We start from the raw sequence: 19,890 nt of genomic DNA on the forward strand, positions 1-19,890 counted from the left end.
TAGTATACCCCACTAAAGCCTTAAGAAATACGAGAGTTCTTTATTTCTGATGGTAGCCTAGTAACATGGAAATAAGATGACTTACATATAAATTAATAAAATGATAATTTTGCAAAGAATTTGCCAGTCAAGAAACGCTTAATTGCCCGAAATAAAAGAGCAGAGATTAGTATTTACAAGGTAAATTCATTTACCGATATTCTTCCATCGATTATTTTCCTGTAATCCTACCTTCACCTAATTATCGTGAACAGGTATCAGAGAAATGAGGAATGATCTTTTCATTAAATAACTGCTACTTTATACAAATAGTGTAATAATGACCGCCTTCAGCTTATTCATTATTAGATCCAAGGTTTGAGTTTTGATTGATAAAAATTAAAAAAGTGCTAATGACTTTCCAACGCAATACAAGATTTATTTATCTATTTACACCTCCCACTTGTTATTATACAAACAGTAAAGTCTCCTACTTAAATTGTTTTCGCCATACTAAATGGGGAAAATAAAATTCAATCAGGCATGGGATAAAATATCGCAAAAAATGGTCCCTTTACGATATTACGCAAAAATCTTGATTATTATTCATGAAGAAATCTAGAAGCGAATAAATGTTCGTAAACCTTATTTCAAGAGCCGTTGAACCACATTAACTCAGACCCTTGAAGATTTAGAAAAAAGTAATCTCGATAAGGTCTAAGTATTCACTCCTGTTGTAATTCATATTCAGCTCTTGGATTTGCGTGTGACTAATGCTCAAGTACTGACGTAAAATACAAACTCATTTCTTCATGTAAACGAATTTCATACAACAAAGTTATTAAAATATGTTATTAATGAGAGAGCAGAGACAGACTTAAATTTAGGTCTTTTGTCTAAAACACCACAGCTATTTCAACTTTCCCAAATTAATCAAAAACAGAAATATAATTCAAGCAATCAGCAAATCGATAGGTCAGTTTAATAAAGTCCAATGCAGATTCCTCATTAAGTTAGAAAGTAATAAGCCTTTGAATGCTTCGCAGACAATATTGTTGGGAGACAGTGGAGTGGGCAAGACATCGTTATTAGTACAATTCGAGACCGGCAAGTTTCAACCTGGGAATTTCTCCGCTACCGTGGGTATTGGATTTACGGTAAGTGAAATGCCTTTCTTCTAGTAACATCAGTATTATATAAAAATGTCGTTTATAAAGTTAGTAAACGTTATATATTAAGGTTTTTAATTGCAAGAACTTTAGGGGAGTTGGGGGAGTTATTTTCATAACAAATTGTTTGAGGAACAATGTGATATGAAAAAACCATTTCAATTTAGGTTTGAAAAGCTACAATGGATTCTGTCCATTAGATAATGACAATAATTCGGAATACTCTAATTCATATTTATCTTCTTTATATACATTTATTTTTAATATGTTTGAAGGTATGTTATCATATAGTGGTTCAGTTTAATTATAGATATTCATCTCATTTGTTCAGATCTCTCAATTACGTACGAGAGAAAGGTCTGCCTGTGTTATTTAACTTTTTATATGAGAAAGTTGTTGGGCCATATGTGTCTTATCAAACAGCGGGCATATTTCTTTCTTTAGCGAGGATCGCATATCTTTCTAATTTTATCACTTGAATATTGTCGGCCTCTTATGAGTATTAATAATATAGAAATTAAAGACCTTTTAACGGATTTTAAACTGACACTGAGAGTCTCCCCGTGACCACGCTCGCTGTACCTAGTGTTCGAAACGTCGGGTTAATAACATAATGAAAAATCGCGTTTAAAATCCGTTAAAAAGTCTTTTATATCTAAATGTATAACACTCGCGTAAAATCAAACACAAGAAACAGAAACAGAAAATACTAGCATTAATAATGGTAAAAGAAAATATAAGAGACATTAAGACTTAGTCGATTGTTGGAAGAGATTTCTGATAATGCCGTCTGTTGTACCGACGATGTCTTTTCGTAATATTGTTTTTAGTGAAACAATTGCTTTGTTTTAGCTTGTACAATAATGAATTATAAATAAATAGAACGAGTAACGGTAGACATTATTGCCAACACTTAATTACAACGCTGTGCCGTTTTATAAATATCCCTGTTATATTAATATTTTTATTAATAAACTTTAGAGCAACATAGTAAGGTAAAAGAGTTTCTTAATAAATATCCCCAACTTTGCCTGAGGGCGAAAAATTAACAACGCAAAACTCGTACTTTGGAGTTTTATTTATAACTCATGACGCGCGCCGACTTGAGTTTTACAATTAAAGTGTATTTGTAAATACTAAGAAGTTTATTAAGCATGACTTTTATAAAGATATTGGTGGGTAAGAACATCGTTATTACGCAGGGAGAGATAATATAGATACTTGTATGATATGCACTACATACTGGCTAAACTTGAGCTATGATTTACATCCTACTAATATTATAAATGCGATAGTTTGTGCGGATGTGTATGTGTATGTTAGTTATTCTTCACGCAAAAACTTCTGAACAGATTGCAATGAAATTTGGTACGTAGATAGCTGGAAAACTGCAATAACACATTGGCAGCTTTTTATCTCGATATTCCTACTTCACTATGAGGTTACTTTAATATAAGGTAAAATCTGTGACTGAAGATACCTGCACCGGCTTCGCCCGTTGTAGATACATAGAACGATGAATTTTTAAAATCGGCTGATATTCGAGCTCTTCGACTTTATATTATTAGGTTAGTCTAAACTCTAAACGAATACTAAAATTTTACGGTATACAAAAACTGTTTATTTATGAATTTAATAAGGATTTTTTGAAATAACCAAGATTATAATAAAAGATTAACCCTTTCTTGCCTTGAAATATGTTATAAGTAAAATTATTGCTTTTATTCAATAAAATACAATAAAGACTTAACAGTAATATTGCTAAACAGGATTCTAATTGAAACCAGAGTTAAGGTTACGCTGGATCGCTTAAAGCCGCTTAATTATAATGAAAATAATCCGCGCTGCAAAAAGCATTATGAAAATGACAAATGTATTTGCATATTATTTATCTGTGGTTAATTTATGATAAATCGCTTTGTATAATATTTTATAATGCCTTGGTTATGATGCACTAGCTTTTCGCCCGCGGCTTCGCACGCGTAAGCAAAGCAATGCGAATAAGATATTTCACCGGTAAAAAATCACATTCTTTCTATATTCTATCTCCAGCCTCCTAATTATCACCACATGAATCTCTATGTATATATAAATATCTCGTTTCATAATGTTAGTTACTATTCTAGTCCGAAACGGTGGTATCGATTCTCATGAAATTTTGTGTGCATATCGGGTAGGTCTGAAAAACGGCCAACATCTATTTTTTCATATCCTGAAATAAGAGTAAGACAAAACAACGTTTGAGGGTCCAGCTAGCCATACCATAAAATCACTGCGTTCTGTTCCTTTTAGTAGAAAAACAAGTCATTTGATAAATCACGAAAATGCATGTCTCGAATCAAACATAAGGTAAATTTTGTTGAAAGTTCCACATCATTATTTTTAAACGACTTGTCTGACTTTCTCCGCTTCATTTAAAAATGCAAAGCCATTGGGTATTTAATATTTTCTGCTAACCCGATACGAATAGCACAAAGCAAAAACGAAATAATATCGTAAGTTCCTGAGGGACGCCATTGTTCAAATTCCTATAGCAATTTTGAGATTTGACGTTTTTGCGAAACCTTTCCGTTCATGAATTAAAACTATTGAAGCGTATTCAACACTGTCGGTACAAAAAATCACTTTTCCCTGTGACAAGTTAATTGAAAAATGTAAAAATATTTTCACATTTTCCTTACATAATACATTGACGCAATTTTAAATGTATGGAAAGGAATAGATGATTTGTAGGAATATCAATTTATCTTTAAAGTTGAAAAATATTGTATCCGAATATATACATAAAATTATCTCAAAATTATATAAATTTTATATGTATGTATATGTAATTAACTGGATATAGTTTTTTAAGTTGGAGGATAATGTTAATGCCGAAGCGAGAGAAAAATAAATTAAGTGGTAATAGGACCTATTTAAGACATTAAATATAATGAACGCTTTGTAAGTCTCCAAAGATGAAGCAAATATAAATAATCATAATTAATGTTTCCTATTTTAAAAAATAATGAAAAAACATCATTTCTGCATGTTTTTATTTTAATATAATATGTCGCGTATCAAAATCATAAATAATAAATAGCACAATCTAGCAATGTTGTCAATTAAAAATCTTTTTATCTATGGTTTTTAATTAAACTGTCGTTTCTAGTCGAAGATCTCAAAATCAATTATCATTATATGAATATTAACTTCAAATCTGCTAACTCGTGTTTGCAAATAACTGTAGCATATTTTCCTGTAATTAGTCAGACGCAAACCGCATCCAATTTGTATCATCCGAGCTCGTAGCTAGCTCAATGCCGTTACCCGAGCGACGCGGGAGGTTCGGAGGTTCGGGGAGAGGCCGGGGAGGCATCCCTAGTCGGGACACAGGAGCGGTCTAGGATTTACGACCAGTTGCGATAGGACGAGAGGGCGCGTTGACGCTCTCCCACGGGAGCTATCAAAGCGCGGGAATCGAAAGTTCGCAATTTGAAAGTGACGGAACTGTCGGAACGTTTTTTGTTTTTTTTTTTATATCTGGCCAGTTGGAAGGTGTTTGATTTCATTACGTGTTTATCTTAGCGTATTTTAATACAAAATTGAAAAATTAAATTTATTATGAATAAATAAAATTTACTTTATAATTAACACTGCTATACTTCTTAATTCTTAATAATTGAAAAGTAGTAATTTTATCTTCTTTTAAACTATTACTTTTCAATTATTATTTTTGAAGCAATGCATCAATAAGAACACAAAACAAATAATCTTGTACTACAAAAAGTATCAAATTAAATTTATAATGATTCATGCATACAATTTGGACAACTTGGGAGCTTAAAACGATTAATACATAATTTGGACAGTTAGCAATTTCGTTGATTATATCGTAATTAGATGGATCGCTTTTCCTTTTGTTCTTTGATGCGGCTTAAGATTATAAAAGGCTGAAAAAAATGAGCCATATTTATAAGGTAATTTGAATTTGAAAGCTTGCTTCATTAATTACACTATCTAAACATTAGATTGATTTTCAATTAAATTTACAACTTCGTTACTAAACTATAATACCTATGCTGTTAGAAAACTAATGATATATCCAGCCTTGTTTTAATTTCGTGTGGAGAATTCAGATAACGAAATCATAATAGATAATTAATTACCTCTTTAGTGTCTATTAAGAATAAACAAGTCACTCTACATTTATACAATAATAATAGCACATACCTACGTGATTTAAATATTTTTTTAATATAAAGCAGGCTCCTATAGTAAGGCAATGGTGAATTTGAATGTATTCCTTCTTCTTATTTGTATTGAATAATCGAAACGGATTGGAAGTGCTGTCCAGGTGGCACGGATGAAAATTTAGCTTGTGTTGTGCGTACAGTGATTTATAAAAAACAAATCTAATTATTGTTTTTGTCAAAAACTTTACCGTTTTCATATTGTCAGAACTCGACCAATTAAATGGAACCACACGGGAGGCATCAGTTTAGAAATAAAAATACGTCTAAATCGGCTCACCCTTCAAAAAGTTATGAGGTAACAAACATTAAGATAAAGTTGAATTGATAAACTCCTTTTTTAAAAATCACTTAGAAACAATGCATTGTACATACAAACGTGTTTTACGCTCACTCCGCCGCTAATGTCCTGATTCTATTAAACACACGTGACACTCCAAACGACATGACAGTAAATATATATTCCGCTGATAAGTGCCGCGTTCGAGCGGTTACATGATCGTAATTGGAGTAATAAAATGTGGTAAATGCAGGGGCAGGCCCTCGGCCCTGCAGCTCAGCGATTAAGCGCAGTATTTTAACTAGTGAAGAAACATTAGTAACTGATTTATTATTTTTTTGTTCCATCGTTTGATTGTTAATACGCTGTTAATAGGCTGGTTTTTGGTTTTTGAGTTGATCTCGTGAAGATATTGGAAATCTTATTATTTTTGAAGTGAAAACTTCTTTAGGCGCGTTGAGCGTTTTGGTAGAGGGAATCTCGAATCTCTTTGGTAGGAAAAATCCTCGGTTCGCGTCACCGACATGCTAATGATAATTTTTTCAACCACTTTGTATTTATATTTTGTTCATGATTTGTTTAACCCATCATATGTAACTAATAAATAAAACATAAAAAATTTCATATAGTTTTTGCATATACTTTTAATTACTCTCAACTTAATAGTTCCGTTTTCACTTCTATCGGCAGTCCCACGTCTGCTATTGTTTTTTTTTTATTAATTGAATTTCAATTTAAAACACCTCATTTTGTGATATCGGCCATCTTGTATTTGAAATTTCATATTTTACTTGTTAAGCCCTTATATAGAGAAAGTTGAGAAAGTCATCTGAAATTTTTCAAGCGGCTCAAACGATTTTCATCAAACATGTCTAATAACACTCGCACATAAGTCACCAAAAGCTAAATTTTAAACGCTTCCGCTCGCAAGCTATAATGCCACAAACTTATAAAACCTGCGTCAAACTTATAAAACCTCTCTTTTTGAGTCGGAGCTTAATAAATAAGCACCTAGCAAAGCTCATGGATTCCGAGTTTATAAATAACAGGAAGAAATATGGAAAAATATTTCTGATATGTCTATTAAATTCCTACTAGCAGCGCTCCTGATTTCGGCCCGGACATAATGGCAATCGCCTCGCTGTCACCGATTTATCTATCTTCTAGTGGTCCGCCCCGGCTTTGCCCGTGGTACATATAAAGCTTATAGCCTTCCTCAATAAATGGGCTATCTAACAATGAAATATAATTTCATATCAGACCAGCAGTTCTTGAGATTAGTGCGTTAAAACAAACAACTTCTTCAGCTTTATATTAGTCTACATTTGTTAATATATGACCTATTACATAATTATTTAATGTATGACGTATTACACAATTATTTGATGTACCGATTTCACAGCGTACGCTGAATAGGTATTAAGTACCTAATATCAATGAGCCAATTGTTAATTAATTAGATACATATTTGAATGTACAAAAGGATATTTAGTTGTACCTGTCATTTTATTTGCTAATGATCCTCACGATTGCGTAGTTTCTATGTGCAGAAAATTTAAAATTCTACTAATATTATAAATGCGAAAGTTTGTAAGCATGTGTGTGCGTTTATTGCACAGACAGCTAGACAACTGTAATGACATATAGGCAACTTTTTATACCGATATTAAAACGGGATACGGATTTACGCGGGTGAAACCGCGGGGCGTAGCTAGTAGGCTATATTAATTGATTTTAGTTTGAAAGGTAAAGATTACTTATACGTGCGGTGTGTCAAATGGGTTTTATTCATTCAATAAAATGGGTGTCAGTGTATTTGTAAAGATAAGTAGCGATCAGTCTCATTTCATTTTAAAATTACTTGTAATGTTTGACGTTCAACAGTTCTATAGAAGGTCGAATACAGAAAAAAATCAAGTTATCTTTGCTTGCTTCCCCGGCGACGAACAAAATCTTCATCTGAGAGGGCGTAGAGAGCTCACCTAATTGTCTTAAAGACCAATCGATTAGAGAAATAGATGTGAAAAACATCTGTTGCAAGAGGGGACGAGGGAATATGGTAGTTTGGTAGTTAAGTGAGAAATGTCACTAAAAATAACCAATATACTATTTATTAACTTACATGTAACATCGTTTTAGAGAATTTACCCTCTTTCTTGTATTTGTAAAAAAACATATTCCACAAACTCTTTAATCTGAAACTGCTGAACAAGTTATAATCCTACTTCCTACTAATATTATAAAGGCGAAAGTTTGTAAGGATGTGTGTGCGTTTGTTGCTCTTTCACGCAAAATCTACTGAACCAATTGCAATGAAATTTAGTACGTAGATAGCTGAACAACTGGGATAACATATAGGCAACTTTTTATTTCGATACTCCTACGGGATACGGACTTACGCGGGTGAAACCGCGGGGCGCAGCTAGTTCCTACATATATAGAAATTGCAACCATCGCGATATAATTATTATCTACTAGATGTATCGCTCGGTTTCGACAGCGCACGAACCCGCCTGCAAAAGCAAGTATTTTTGTAGCTCATGTGTTATTCTGGTACATAAGCTACATCAATGCGATGTATAATTAAAATCCGTACAGTGGATTTCGCGTGAAAGACTTACAAACGTACAACCCTCACAAACTTTCGCATTTATTATATTATTTATTTCAATACGTTATTGTAACACAAAAAAATAAACAAATTGTACAAATGGCGGTCTTATCGTCTGCGGCGACCTATGCCAGGCAACCCTTAGAGCAGGGACGAAACACAATACGAAAAAATAAAACGGTTAAAAAAAGGAAGTACACATTTATATAATAAGTACAGTATATAGATTAAAAATTGTATGAAATATTGTATATATATATTGTAGATTTATTGCTCGATAACTCTGTGTTTTCAACTAATTGACGTGATTATTTTTGTGTCTGTTCAGAAACTTTTGTCATTTGGTCCCATTATAAATAACTAGTTTTCCGCCCGCGGTTTCACCCGCAAGGAATTCGGTTATATCGCTTTCATCCCCTATTTCAACCCTTTCTACCCTTTTTTCGCGATAAAAACTATCCCATGTCCTTCCCCATGGTCAGTTCTATCTTCATGCCAAATCTCATCAAAATCGGTTCAGTGGTTTAGGCGTGAAAGCGTAACAGACAGACAGACAGGGTTACTTTCGCATTCCTAATATTAGTGGGGATTAAACTTACTCTTCAGAGACATAGGTGACCTTTTTTATACATAAGAGATATATATGATATCATATACGAAATCAAACTGTCGGTCACAAAACTAAACTAGATTGATAATCAATTTTTTATTTAACTAGTTTCCCGCCCGCGGCTTTGCCCGCCTGTGTATTGTTCTTTTAAATCTTCCCTGGACTATCCAGAATGCACAACGACCATAATTATAACAATCAGACCAGCCATTCTCGAGTTATAGCCAAACTAACGAACAGCAATTCATTTTTATATATGAGAAAGATAGAAATCCAGAAATCCGTTCAAATATTCAAAAGTATTAGAAAGAATAGAAATGAAGCATCAAAGTATTACATCAAATTCAATCAGATTTCAATTAGTTATGATATCAGCCGCGATTTATTCATAATTCAGCTGTTGTTGAAATCATAATTACATTCTGTGTCATATTGAAGTAAAACTTAAATAACGGGCTTTCAAGCTGATGAATATTAAAATTGCATCTCATTTATAATGTAAATAATATATTTCGTACACGATTTTGTAATTGCTTTCTGTTTAAACTGTTAATGACATAATACGAGTACTCATTTATCGCAATGTTTACAAAATATAAATACGGCTTCGTATGCGTTAATTCGGAGTAGATTAATAGATGTTATCATTTAAACATTCCTCTTGAAATGGAATTAGACGGAGTTTTTTGAAGAATGATCTTTAAAAAACTCCGTCAAAATCCGTTGCGTAGTGTTACAGATTAAACCATACATAGCGACATAGGGAACAGAGAAAGCGACTTTGTTTCATACTATGTAGTTATAGTGATAAAACGATGGTTTTTTATCAAATAGTTACCGGCATACCTAGCAATACCGGCAGTTGATTAAATTTAATTCAATATGATAACTATTATCGATCTTATCTAAGAGATAAATAATCTATCTCTAATATATAAAAATCAATTGCTGTTCGTTAGTCTCGCTAAAACTTGAGAGTGGCTGGTCTGATTTTTATAATCATGGTTTTGGTGCATTCCGAATAATCCAAGGAAGGTTTAAAAGGTATGAACAATACGGAGACGGGCGAAGCCGCGGGCGGGAAGCTAATATTATAAAAATATATCGCCAAATGTGTTGATAAGCGGAAAGCTCGAGAACAGCACGAACATTATGGCAATTTTTTTAACGTTTTTGATAAGGCACCAGGACGGTTCTTATGCAGATAAAAATGTACCACGACTTATACCGGGGTGAGCCGCTAGTCGTAAATAGATATGTGAGTTATCACAACGCAATGTAAATTGCATAATCATATATTAATGTGCCCACTGCTGGGACATAGGCCTCTTATGAGGGTTCAGGCCATAATCCACCACACTGGCCAAGTGCGGGTTGGCAGATATCACATGTCGTCGAACTTTTGATTTTCGGACATGCCGGTTTCTTCACGACGTTTTCCTTCACCGTTTTAAGCAGTGGTTATGTTATCCACATGTGCAGATACATTGAAAAAATCAGTTTATTTCCTGCACGCTCGCCCGGTCTCGAACCCCGACCTATCGATTTTGAAGTCCATGGTTCTCACCACCGAGCCACCACATGTAAATTACAATATTACAGAAATATATATACAATTTGAAACGGTGAAAACCCTATATTTATAGTAGGTAGGGTTACCGGCACAGTTGGTTTTGATGTAAATATAAAACAATAATGACTGTACTTATTTTTAACGCACTCTGAAAATTCTCGAGTTTTTATATCCCTGTTTTAAGAGCCCTGCCATAGGCGGACCCGTTGTCACCTTAAATGTTGAGTGTTTTTGAAATTCAGTTTATTGTTGTAACGCTCCCATTTTTTATTGATATTTTCACTTATATTTAAACGCAGCGTAGAATTAAATAGCATTGTTCTCGTATAATAAAATAAATAATTCGTACAATAGAATTCCTTCGTTAATAGTATTAAATTAAATGATAAAAGCAGGCGATGTTCAATGACTGCCAATCAAGAGATTCATAAATATCAGCTTATTGTATTCCACGTTCTCTCTGATAGTAGATATATCATTTATTTAATGAAGATAACATGATATGATTATTCGATTTGTTAGTTAATAAATGGCGGTCACGTCAATTAGCTTATTAAAGAATTTCATTAGGTCAGTTGTAATAGATTTTATTTATTTTTCATTGTCATTTATATACCGTTGATTTTGTATAATTCGCATTTGAGTAATTATTTTCAATGCGAGTTCTTATTTTCTTGATTTGAATTCATTAATTGAAAATGAGCAGATTTCAAAACGTATTACGTTTTGAAATGTGTAGATTATTTAATAAAACCGGTTTCTCAGTGCGATTTTATCACTATTCTATTCCTATTAGTAAGGTAATAAAAACTATAACATTTATGGCACTTTTATGAACTAAAATGCATCAACTCTAAAGCTGTAATATTCGATATTTACTGTCGAGAATTTAATGACACTAACGTAAATCTGCAAATGTGTGTGTGAATCTGTGAGCAACACTCACACAAGTGAGTAATTCCAATATGTGAACTGTGGAACCTAGAATTTTCTATACGAAATTACGGTTCACGTAAACGCGTGTTGATTAATTAAAATTTATTTCATAAGATCTTTCTACTTACAATAACGAACACAATTAAAATATAATTAGCGAAATTGGTTACGCAGTTTACACGTAATGACGAAGGGAAATAGGGTTTTATTTTTAAATATAGAGATCATGAAAGTAAACCAGTTCAAACAGTTAGTATTATTTGTTAATTTTTAGACTTTTAAACATTCCATCCATCATCAATCTTACAATTATAAAATTTACTTTTATTTCACAATTATTGGTTATATTAGATTTATAGCCCACCCATACTATCGCGAGCTGGGTGTATCAAACACACCCGCATATAAACGCTTAACCAAATAAGCAATATGAAACCACATTGTTATAGCCACACCATGTCAAGGTCCGCCAGTTTCCGCCCCAGTAGACGCTATTGGAACAGTAATTGCCTGCGGACGACGTCATAATTGCGGATTGAGTTTGTAGATTACTTCGAGAACTTTCTTAGGGGCCAATTCAACAATGAGACACGCAATTATATCATAATCATCATAAACCTTCATTTTCTAGATTATAAAATAAGCGTTACGACTTTAAAAGGCGTTTTATCTCCGATAATAAGTGTAGCGTTAAGAATAATAATATAGGTGTTGTTACTGGCTCCAACCTGTGGGTTCGTTTGATAAGTACCCTAATAATAAACCTATGTGGCATACGCTAGACTATAATTTGAAATTTCTATCCAAAATATATTCAACCCCATCAGACGTTCATGCGTTACCGTCAAAAATATGTATCATTTATTAATACTCAAAACTATCAGCAGTTGTGGAATTATTATGAACGATCTATATGCTTTTCAATTGAAATTCCATTACTCGGTCAAAGCAACTTCGCTCTTACATTTACTGTGAAAATCGCGAAGGAACTCTCTACCTGAATTGCTGTCTTCTGAGACATTAAATGTAAAAAGCTTTTCTTGATAACAATGATTAAATACTGTTATATACAATTTCGCTACTACAATCTTTGTTAATCATTAAGATTATGTTTCGTAGAATCTTTTAGATAGCAATTAATATAGTGCTTCATATATTAGGCAATCCTACAAATTGGAGATTTTAATAATTGTAGCAGTATTTTTATTGGTATTTTAACATTTTGTAACAAATGCAAGTAACGAGAACTAGCCTCCCTTATTTTGAGTCCGTTACCTAATAAACATAAAACAATATCTAATGCACTCAATAGAAAATGAAAATTATGCAACTATGAGGACGCAATTGCGAAATATTTCAACAGGATCCTAACCTTTTAGAAATTTTTCAAGTTGTAAACAATAATGAAAATTGTAATTTAACTAGTTATTTTATGATTCGCTATAATTTCCTCGAATATTTAAATATCTGTAAAAACTTCTCTTAAAACATTTTTTTTTTATTTAAAAGACAAATAAAAAGAAATTTTTAATTACCAGTGTATCATGAAAGCATAAGATGTACCGAAATATATCGAACGATACGTTTTAAAAGTTACCCCCATTACTTTGAATGGCTGTCACTAGCAGTGATTATTTATAAGTAGCAATCTTGAAGACAATGAGCGGTATTGTTCTTAGAACAACGGCAATACACGTATACAGGATTTAGGGATTTTCGCTAATAGGCCCTAATGAAAGGTCTTTGTAAGACAATATAGCGAGTAATTAAATACATTTGTTGAGTCAATTGCGTACAAGACAAAAATCTGAGTGTAATTGCTTCGGTACTATTGTGTTTGACTGTATGATACATGAAACAAAATCTTACCGTTATTACATAGAGAAGTATCATAATTCATGAAATTATATTGATTTTGCGTACAATCAAGTCATAACTTACACGCATAAAAATAAAATAGAATTTTTGAGACCGTACTAGCAAGTTATGACACAAAACTCCTATTTAAAAACCACATTTATTAATAATAATTTTAAACAGCAAGGCACCTAACTAGATAACCAGCGCGGATTCTCTCGCATTCACTCCATTAATCCAGTATTTTTCATATACGATTCAAAATACAAGTGAAAACAAATACGAGAAACTAAAATTGCTCAACTTTTGATGACAAATATGGACGTTTAAATAAGTCAACATAAAATTGAGTCCGAGAGAAAGTCTGAAATTAGAATAAAATATAATTAAACATAATATAATACTGACACGCGTGAAGCGCTTCCCATTTTGGAAAAGAGCTAAAACTCTGACACCGCTCGACTGATATTAACCAATTATAGCTACCATCATAAACAAACAGTCAGTCAATAAAAAAAACAAATCAATTCAATCCGTTCGAGCGCTACAATCCCACAGACAGACAGATATTGACGTAAAACGAAACTATAGATTATTTATCAAAAATTAACATATAGTCCCCATTAAACCGTTCGTATATAATTAAGATTTTTGTACAAAACATTCAAGATATTTTACAGACAAAGGTCACATAGTCTATTTTCATTATTAAATGATATAAAACCGCCGAGAAAATCCTTTCAAAATAATACTGGTTATATTTCAGAGATCAATACTATGACATATTAGTAATGTTACAAATGCTATAAGCCGATCATGGAGGATTATATATTATCTTCTCAACGAACACAGCCGTATTGAGCAGGATAATAGACTATGACTTTGATTTACTTGAATCTAGATTTAGGTAGTGATTGCGTTTGATCTAGTTACTTTGTAGATTATGTTTCTTTTTGTGAACGTCGGAAATCTTCAAAATGGATTTATGCTTTTGTGTGATTATAAAAGGAAATAAACTATGTATTAATGTTATTTATTTCTTGGAAGTAAAATCGTGGATATCTCTTTGATAATCAAAGACAACACAAGCATACTTACAAGGTATTGTAAATCTGAACATCTTAGAAAGCAAAACCTACTGTTTATTACATTCATTTTGTTTTGGACTGTATCAAAATACAACTAACTAACTCTAACGTTTAACTTTCTTTATGTTAGGAACGTTAGGACCCCGTTTATAAATAGAAATTAATGTTAATTTAATTGATAGAAACTGTGTTAAGACAATTAACATAGTTTTTCAATTCAATTAAGTGTAGATATTTATACTTCGGCTCGAAGTCTGCTGAAGTGACTTCTTTACGGATTATTATGTTAAGAAAATACTTTATTTACTTATTTTATCAATACGGAGTTTAATTTTGTTAAAAAGAGTTTCTACTACCTACATGTTTTGGAAAAATTAAAAAGAAATAGCGTGTTTTTATCGTAAATAAAATAAGGCACACTACAATTTCATTGCAGTAAAAATTCAAATCATATTTATATACCTTCTGTTATATCTAAAGGTTATTTATATTTAGGAAATACGTGTATTCTGATTAGATCTTCGATGTATTCAATAACTTCTTATGTCACAAAGATGATGTTTGCTCGATATGTTTGCTGATTCCTCAGTACCCTCAAAATTCCGTAATAGACCTGTGTAAATACGTTATTCCGAAAGGTGTTTTCATATCGTACAAAGTGAAAATTCATTAAAATATGAAAAACACGTCTGAGTAAATATTTTGGGAGGAATATGAAATTCTTCGTATTTAAGAACCGTTTTGTAATAATGAAAGGAAATGTTTCACGAATTTGGGTTTTGAAATAGACTACGTAAATGGGAATATGGAATGACGCTTACAAGATTTCAGAACTGTTTTTACTAACTGTTAACTGTTGTGCTGTAGAGAAGTACCATTGGTTATTAATTGCTATGTAGAGAGTGTACAAAATCTATTCATAAAAAAATTGTACGCGAAACAGTGGTTGTTGCTTCTTGACATAAGAGTTGATATTTAATTTAGGAACTTCTTTAAAGCCTTTTTTATGCTCACATTGTAATATTTGCGGTCCACCCCGGCTTGGCCCGTGGTACATATATAGCCTATAGCCTTGCTCAATAAATGGGCTATGAAACAATGAAATGATTTTTCAAATCGGACCAGTAGTTCCTGAGATTAGTGCGTTAGTGCCTGAGATTAGTTGCGTGCCAACAAACAAACTCTTCAACTTTATAATAATAGTATAGATTATTATTATCAGATAGAACAATTTTCGCAACGCTCGCTTTACACGAATTCCATACAGCATTTCCCCAATACGTAATTCGAACCCTTTATTGAGTTACCCTTCCGGTAAGTTCGGTTGATTTTAATCATGTAGCTATGTTGCTAACGATATATTGTGTGAAGTAAAAACAATGAACAAATAGATACCTTTTATGTTCCCGTTACATCGAAACGTGAGGGGATAACAAAGCCCCTTCCGACGTCAGGGAGACCATTATACAGAAATTGTGGTATAAATGTTGGGGCTATCATAAGTTAGCATAAAATTAGATAGTTTCATATTAATTGGTACCTTTAACACCACAAATGAAGACATTTATTATAATATTATGTTGATTTATCTAAAGTAATGGTAATGAACTAATTTTGAACATTCGTAACATAATAACAGGGTCTAATATCGTCGTAATAGTGCATTTTAAGCTCCTATAAGAGTTTTTGTATTAACTATTGAATTCAAATGCGAGTGAAAAATGTACTAGTGATGATATTGGTATCGAAATATTCAAATATTCGATAAATAATGTTGATTTGCTACGTGTGAATTCTATTTGAAATTATTCGGATTGGACTCGCCATTTTAACGAACTGTTCTAGACAAAGTATTGTCTAGTCATTGAATTCGAAAATAGGATAAGGATATAGTACGAGACCCAGAAAAGGTGATAGAGTAGATTTAGCTTGAAAATAGACGGGAGTGGTAGCTACGCCAGTCCCATATTAAGAAATACTTATTATGATATTAAGAAATACTTATTATATGATATTTTTAACGTTAATGAGGTTTACATAGTAACATCTATATTGAACCTATTCTAAATCAAAATCCTATAGAAGCAATTTTACATATATTCAATGGGCCGATTGATTCGACCCAATTTCCATTTCAACAGAGAATGTGGTGAAATTCGTTCAACTCGTGTTAACGGTTAAATTTAGATTAATGAGTTTCCTTTAATTCGTTTTTTTCAACGCTTTATTTTAATAAATTTTTATAGCATTATTTATATGGAAACTGAATTGTTTCAAATACAAAAAATCTATATATAACCATTATAATGAAGTTGTTTCTTTTACAGAACGTTTTCCAATAAAGAGCAGTGACTCACTAGCTCAAAAAATAACATACCATATTTCAACTCTATCCATCTTGTTCGGATACATTTTTTTTAAATCTCGCTTTGATTTTATTTCTAATCAAAGTGGAACTCACAACAAGATTTCTTGTAAAGGCAAAAACACATATTTGCTTTTATTTCCAAATGTATATATGTACATAATAACCCATAAATTCACTGAACCGACTCACGTAAACTAATCCAGTGGAACAGTGAACGAGAAGCTTTAAAGGACGTAGTAGAGCATCTAATAATTTTTACAACCATTCATTCTATATAAAATAGGTTTAATATCTCTTGGTAATCTTCACTTGAGTGTGTTTATATTTGGAATACACAATAAAACGTTATCGTTATATAAATCAATTATACTATAAAAACTGTTAAAAAAATCTAATGAAATCGTTTAAAATATGTACGTCGCGTAACTAAGCAAAATTCATCTTCACTTGCTTTTTAACTAAAAAGCTGCACTAACAGTTGTATAAGGTCAATATCAGCATAAAAAATCAAACTTAATCCAGGACTGTCTATAAAAAACCTAAAAACATACTCTCCAGCCTGTAACTAAAAATATATCACACCTGTATTCAACGGAGCGACTCATGCGAACTAACATATAGGAACAGTGAACAGCGCTTTAATCAGAGAGCGTGTAATGGAAACCCTCGCTGATAACTTCTGTTTGTGATAAAATTCGATTACTTTGAAAGTTAAAGTGTTCCCTGCTAGTACCTTTGTTAAGACTTGTTTCTTATGCCTATTGTTTCTTTGCAAAATACGAAACTTATAATCTTGTGTAATAAAGGATCTATTAAAGCGTATCACTTGAAGATATTTGTTTCGTCTGGATAAACAGAAATACAGAGAATTGCTTATTTCTATTTAGATATCTTGTTGCTTATTTTTATATCGATATATGAATTCGTCAATACAGTTAAAGTTTACACTACACAGAAAACCCTACAACTATTTAGAGAAATAAAAAGAGGAACTTATTGGGCCGTTCAATCGCTTGTCCACTTTTTATTATTATTAGTGATTTTTTCTAGGCAGCCAGAGTAAAAGTTAACAAACACAACATAACGCATATAAAATATTAGGTAACAAGTATATAAAAAGGATACTATATCCTAAAAATTACAAATAGTGCTATTAATGCTGTGGATTTTTTGTTAAAGGAACGCTTTATTAATAAACTAATCCGAGGTCATAATATGATACCTAAATTTCGAATGTTCAGACTCCATAGTTTTTGTTATTACACATTTTATTATATTAGTGTCTCCTCACTCAGTAGCTAATTCGAAACTTCGCTTTAAAACAGCTAGCTACAGTTGGCTGTATTCTCAAACCGAAAAATTATAAAACAACAACCTGCCTTTAATCCATCGCGCTCGGCTCGCACATTCAAAGGTGAAACATATCCGCCGTAGCAGTCAAACGCACAAAGCAGTTATGAAAAAACTTGTGAAAAATTGCGCCTTTGAGCGATTTTCCTGAAACACGCTCTGCCATCTAAATTGATCCCTTCATGACTACGAATTTGAAAATCGTTTTTTGAGGTAAAAACAAGTATGAATATGAGTTGTGAGTAAGAGATCGAATTTGTCACTTATCTTCATTATATGTTGCAATTATTTCACTATTTTGTTTAAGTTATAGTAATCAACCTTGTATCGTATACTTATCTTATATTAGCGGTCCGCCCCGGCTTCGCCCGTGGTACATATGTATATAGCCTTCCTCAATAAATGGGCTATCTAACTATGAAAGAATTTTTTAAATCGTATCAGTACTTCCCGAGATTACCGCGTTCAAACTAACAAACAACTTTTCAGATTTTTAATATAAGTATAGATTTACCCAAGTTTAATTAATATGTTCAGTCTGTGAACCATATTTAAATTTATATATATTTGATCTAAGATTTAATAAGTGCTATAATATTGCAAGAAACTACATATTTCATAGCCGCGAAAAACCTTTGACAGAAGATAATTGTACCTTGAATATTTGATTCCTACCTACGGGCTGTATGAACTGACATCTCTTTCGGTGTTTACTTCAATTTGAAATTGAGTTCGTGACAGCTTTCATGCTGATGAGGTAACCCTTATGGAAACGGAATTGGTTCATATTATATGCATTAAATAAATATTTCATATATGTTTGAATATTGTAAATTGAACGGTTCAGCTATACAAATATATATTCTTTATTGGCTTCATAATTATCAGCGTTTATGAATAACGAAGTTGTTACAACCCTAAATTGTACTTAAGGTTATGAAGTGCTGGTCATTGTCGTTCTTTTTAAAATATCCTACTAATATTATAAATGTTTGTAAGGATGTGTGTGTGTTTGTTGCTCTTTCACGCAAAAAACTACTGACCCGATTGCAATGAAATTTGGTACGTAGAAAGGTGGACAACTGGAATAGCATATAGGCCACTTTTTATCCCGATATTCTTACGGGATACGGACTTACGCGGGTGAAACCACGGGGCGCAGCTAGTTTCGTCATACATTCAAGATGTACTGTTGTAAAACTGCCTTTACTTCTATTTTAGATATATATTTAAATTCTTACAGTTCGGTTGACACCAGGCGCCTGAGACAGCTGTCACAATGTTGCCTAATTAATTTATGCGTTCCTTGTCCATTTTGTAAAATAAATAAATCCGACACCAGTTTGCTGACAACCACATCGAAAAAATTACTAAATGTGTAATAATGATACCATATTCAAACGTGTACAAATTATCTTGTAATTGAATAATTACAAGATTATTTGAACCCTTTTACCCAGTCCATTTATAAGAAACTAGCTACACACCGCGGTTTCACCCGCTTAAGTCCAAATCGCCTAGAAATATCGGTATAAAAAGTGGCCTATATGTTATTCCAGTTGTCCAGCTATCTACGTACCAAATTTCATTGCAATCGGTTCAGTAGTTTTTGCGTGAGACACACACATCCTTACAAACTTTCGCAATTATAATATTAGTAGGATTTAAGACAGCTCAGCGCACCTGTTAATAATAAAATCGTTTTCTCTGAAATGTCACGTCACCAAGATTAACAAAATCAAGGAAAGGGTTTATTGATCCTTCATCGATAACTAAATTATAACGCGTAGGTAAGACTCAGTAACGTGATTTATCTCATGCTTGCTTTTGACGGGCT

At 32.4% G+C, this 19,890-nt stretch overlaps 1 protein-coding gene across 1 annotated transcript in view; it reads left to right on the forward strand.

Annotated features, from left to right (window-relative positions):
- LOC119835311 (ras-related protein Rab-37) overlaps window positions 1-19,890 on the forward strand; it is a 47,981-nt gene that overhangs the window by 11,432 nt on the left and 16,659 nt on the right. Inside the window, exon 3 of the mRNA XM_038360064.1 lies at window positions 1,026-1,136. Coding sequence (XP_038215992.1) covers window positions 1,026-1,136 — 111 coding nt within the window. The remainder of the gene's footprint in view (window positions 1-1,025; window positions 1,137-19,890) is intronic.

This window comes from Zerene cesonia, chromosome 20 (genome assembly GCF_012273895.1).
Source record: "Zerene cesonia ecotype Mississippi chromosome 20, Zerene_cesonia_1.1, whole genome shotgun sequence".
Taxonomy (NCBI): domain Eukaryota; kingdom Metazoa; phylum Arthropoda; class Insecta; order Lepidoptera; family Pieridae; genus Zerene; species Zerene cesonia.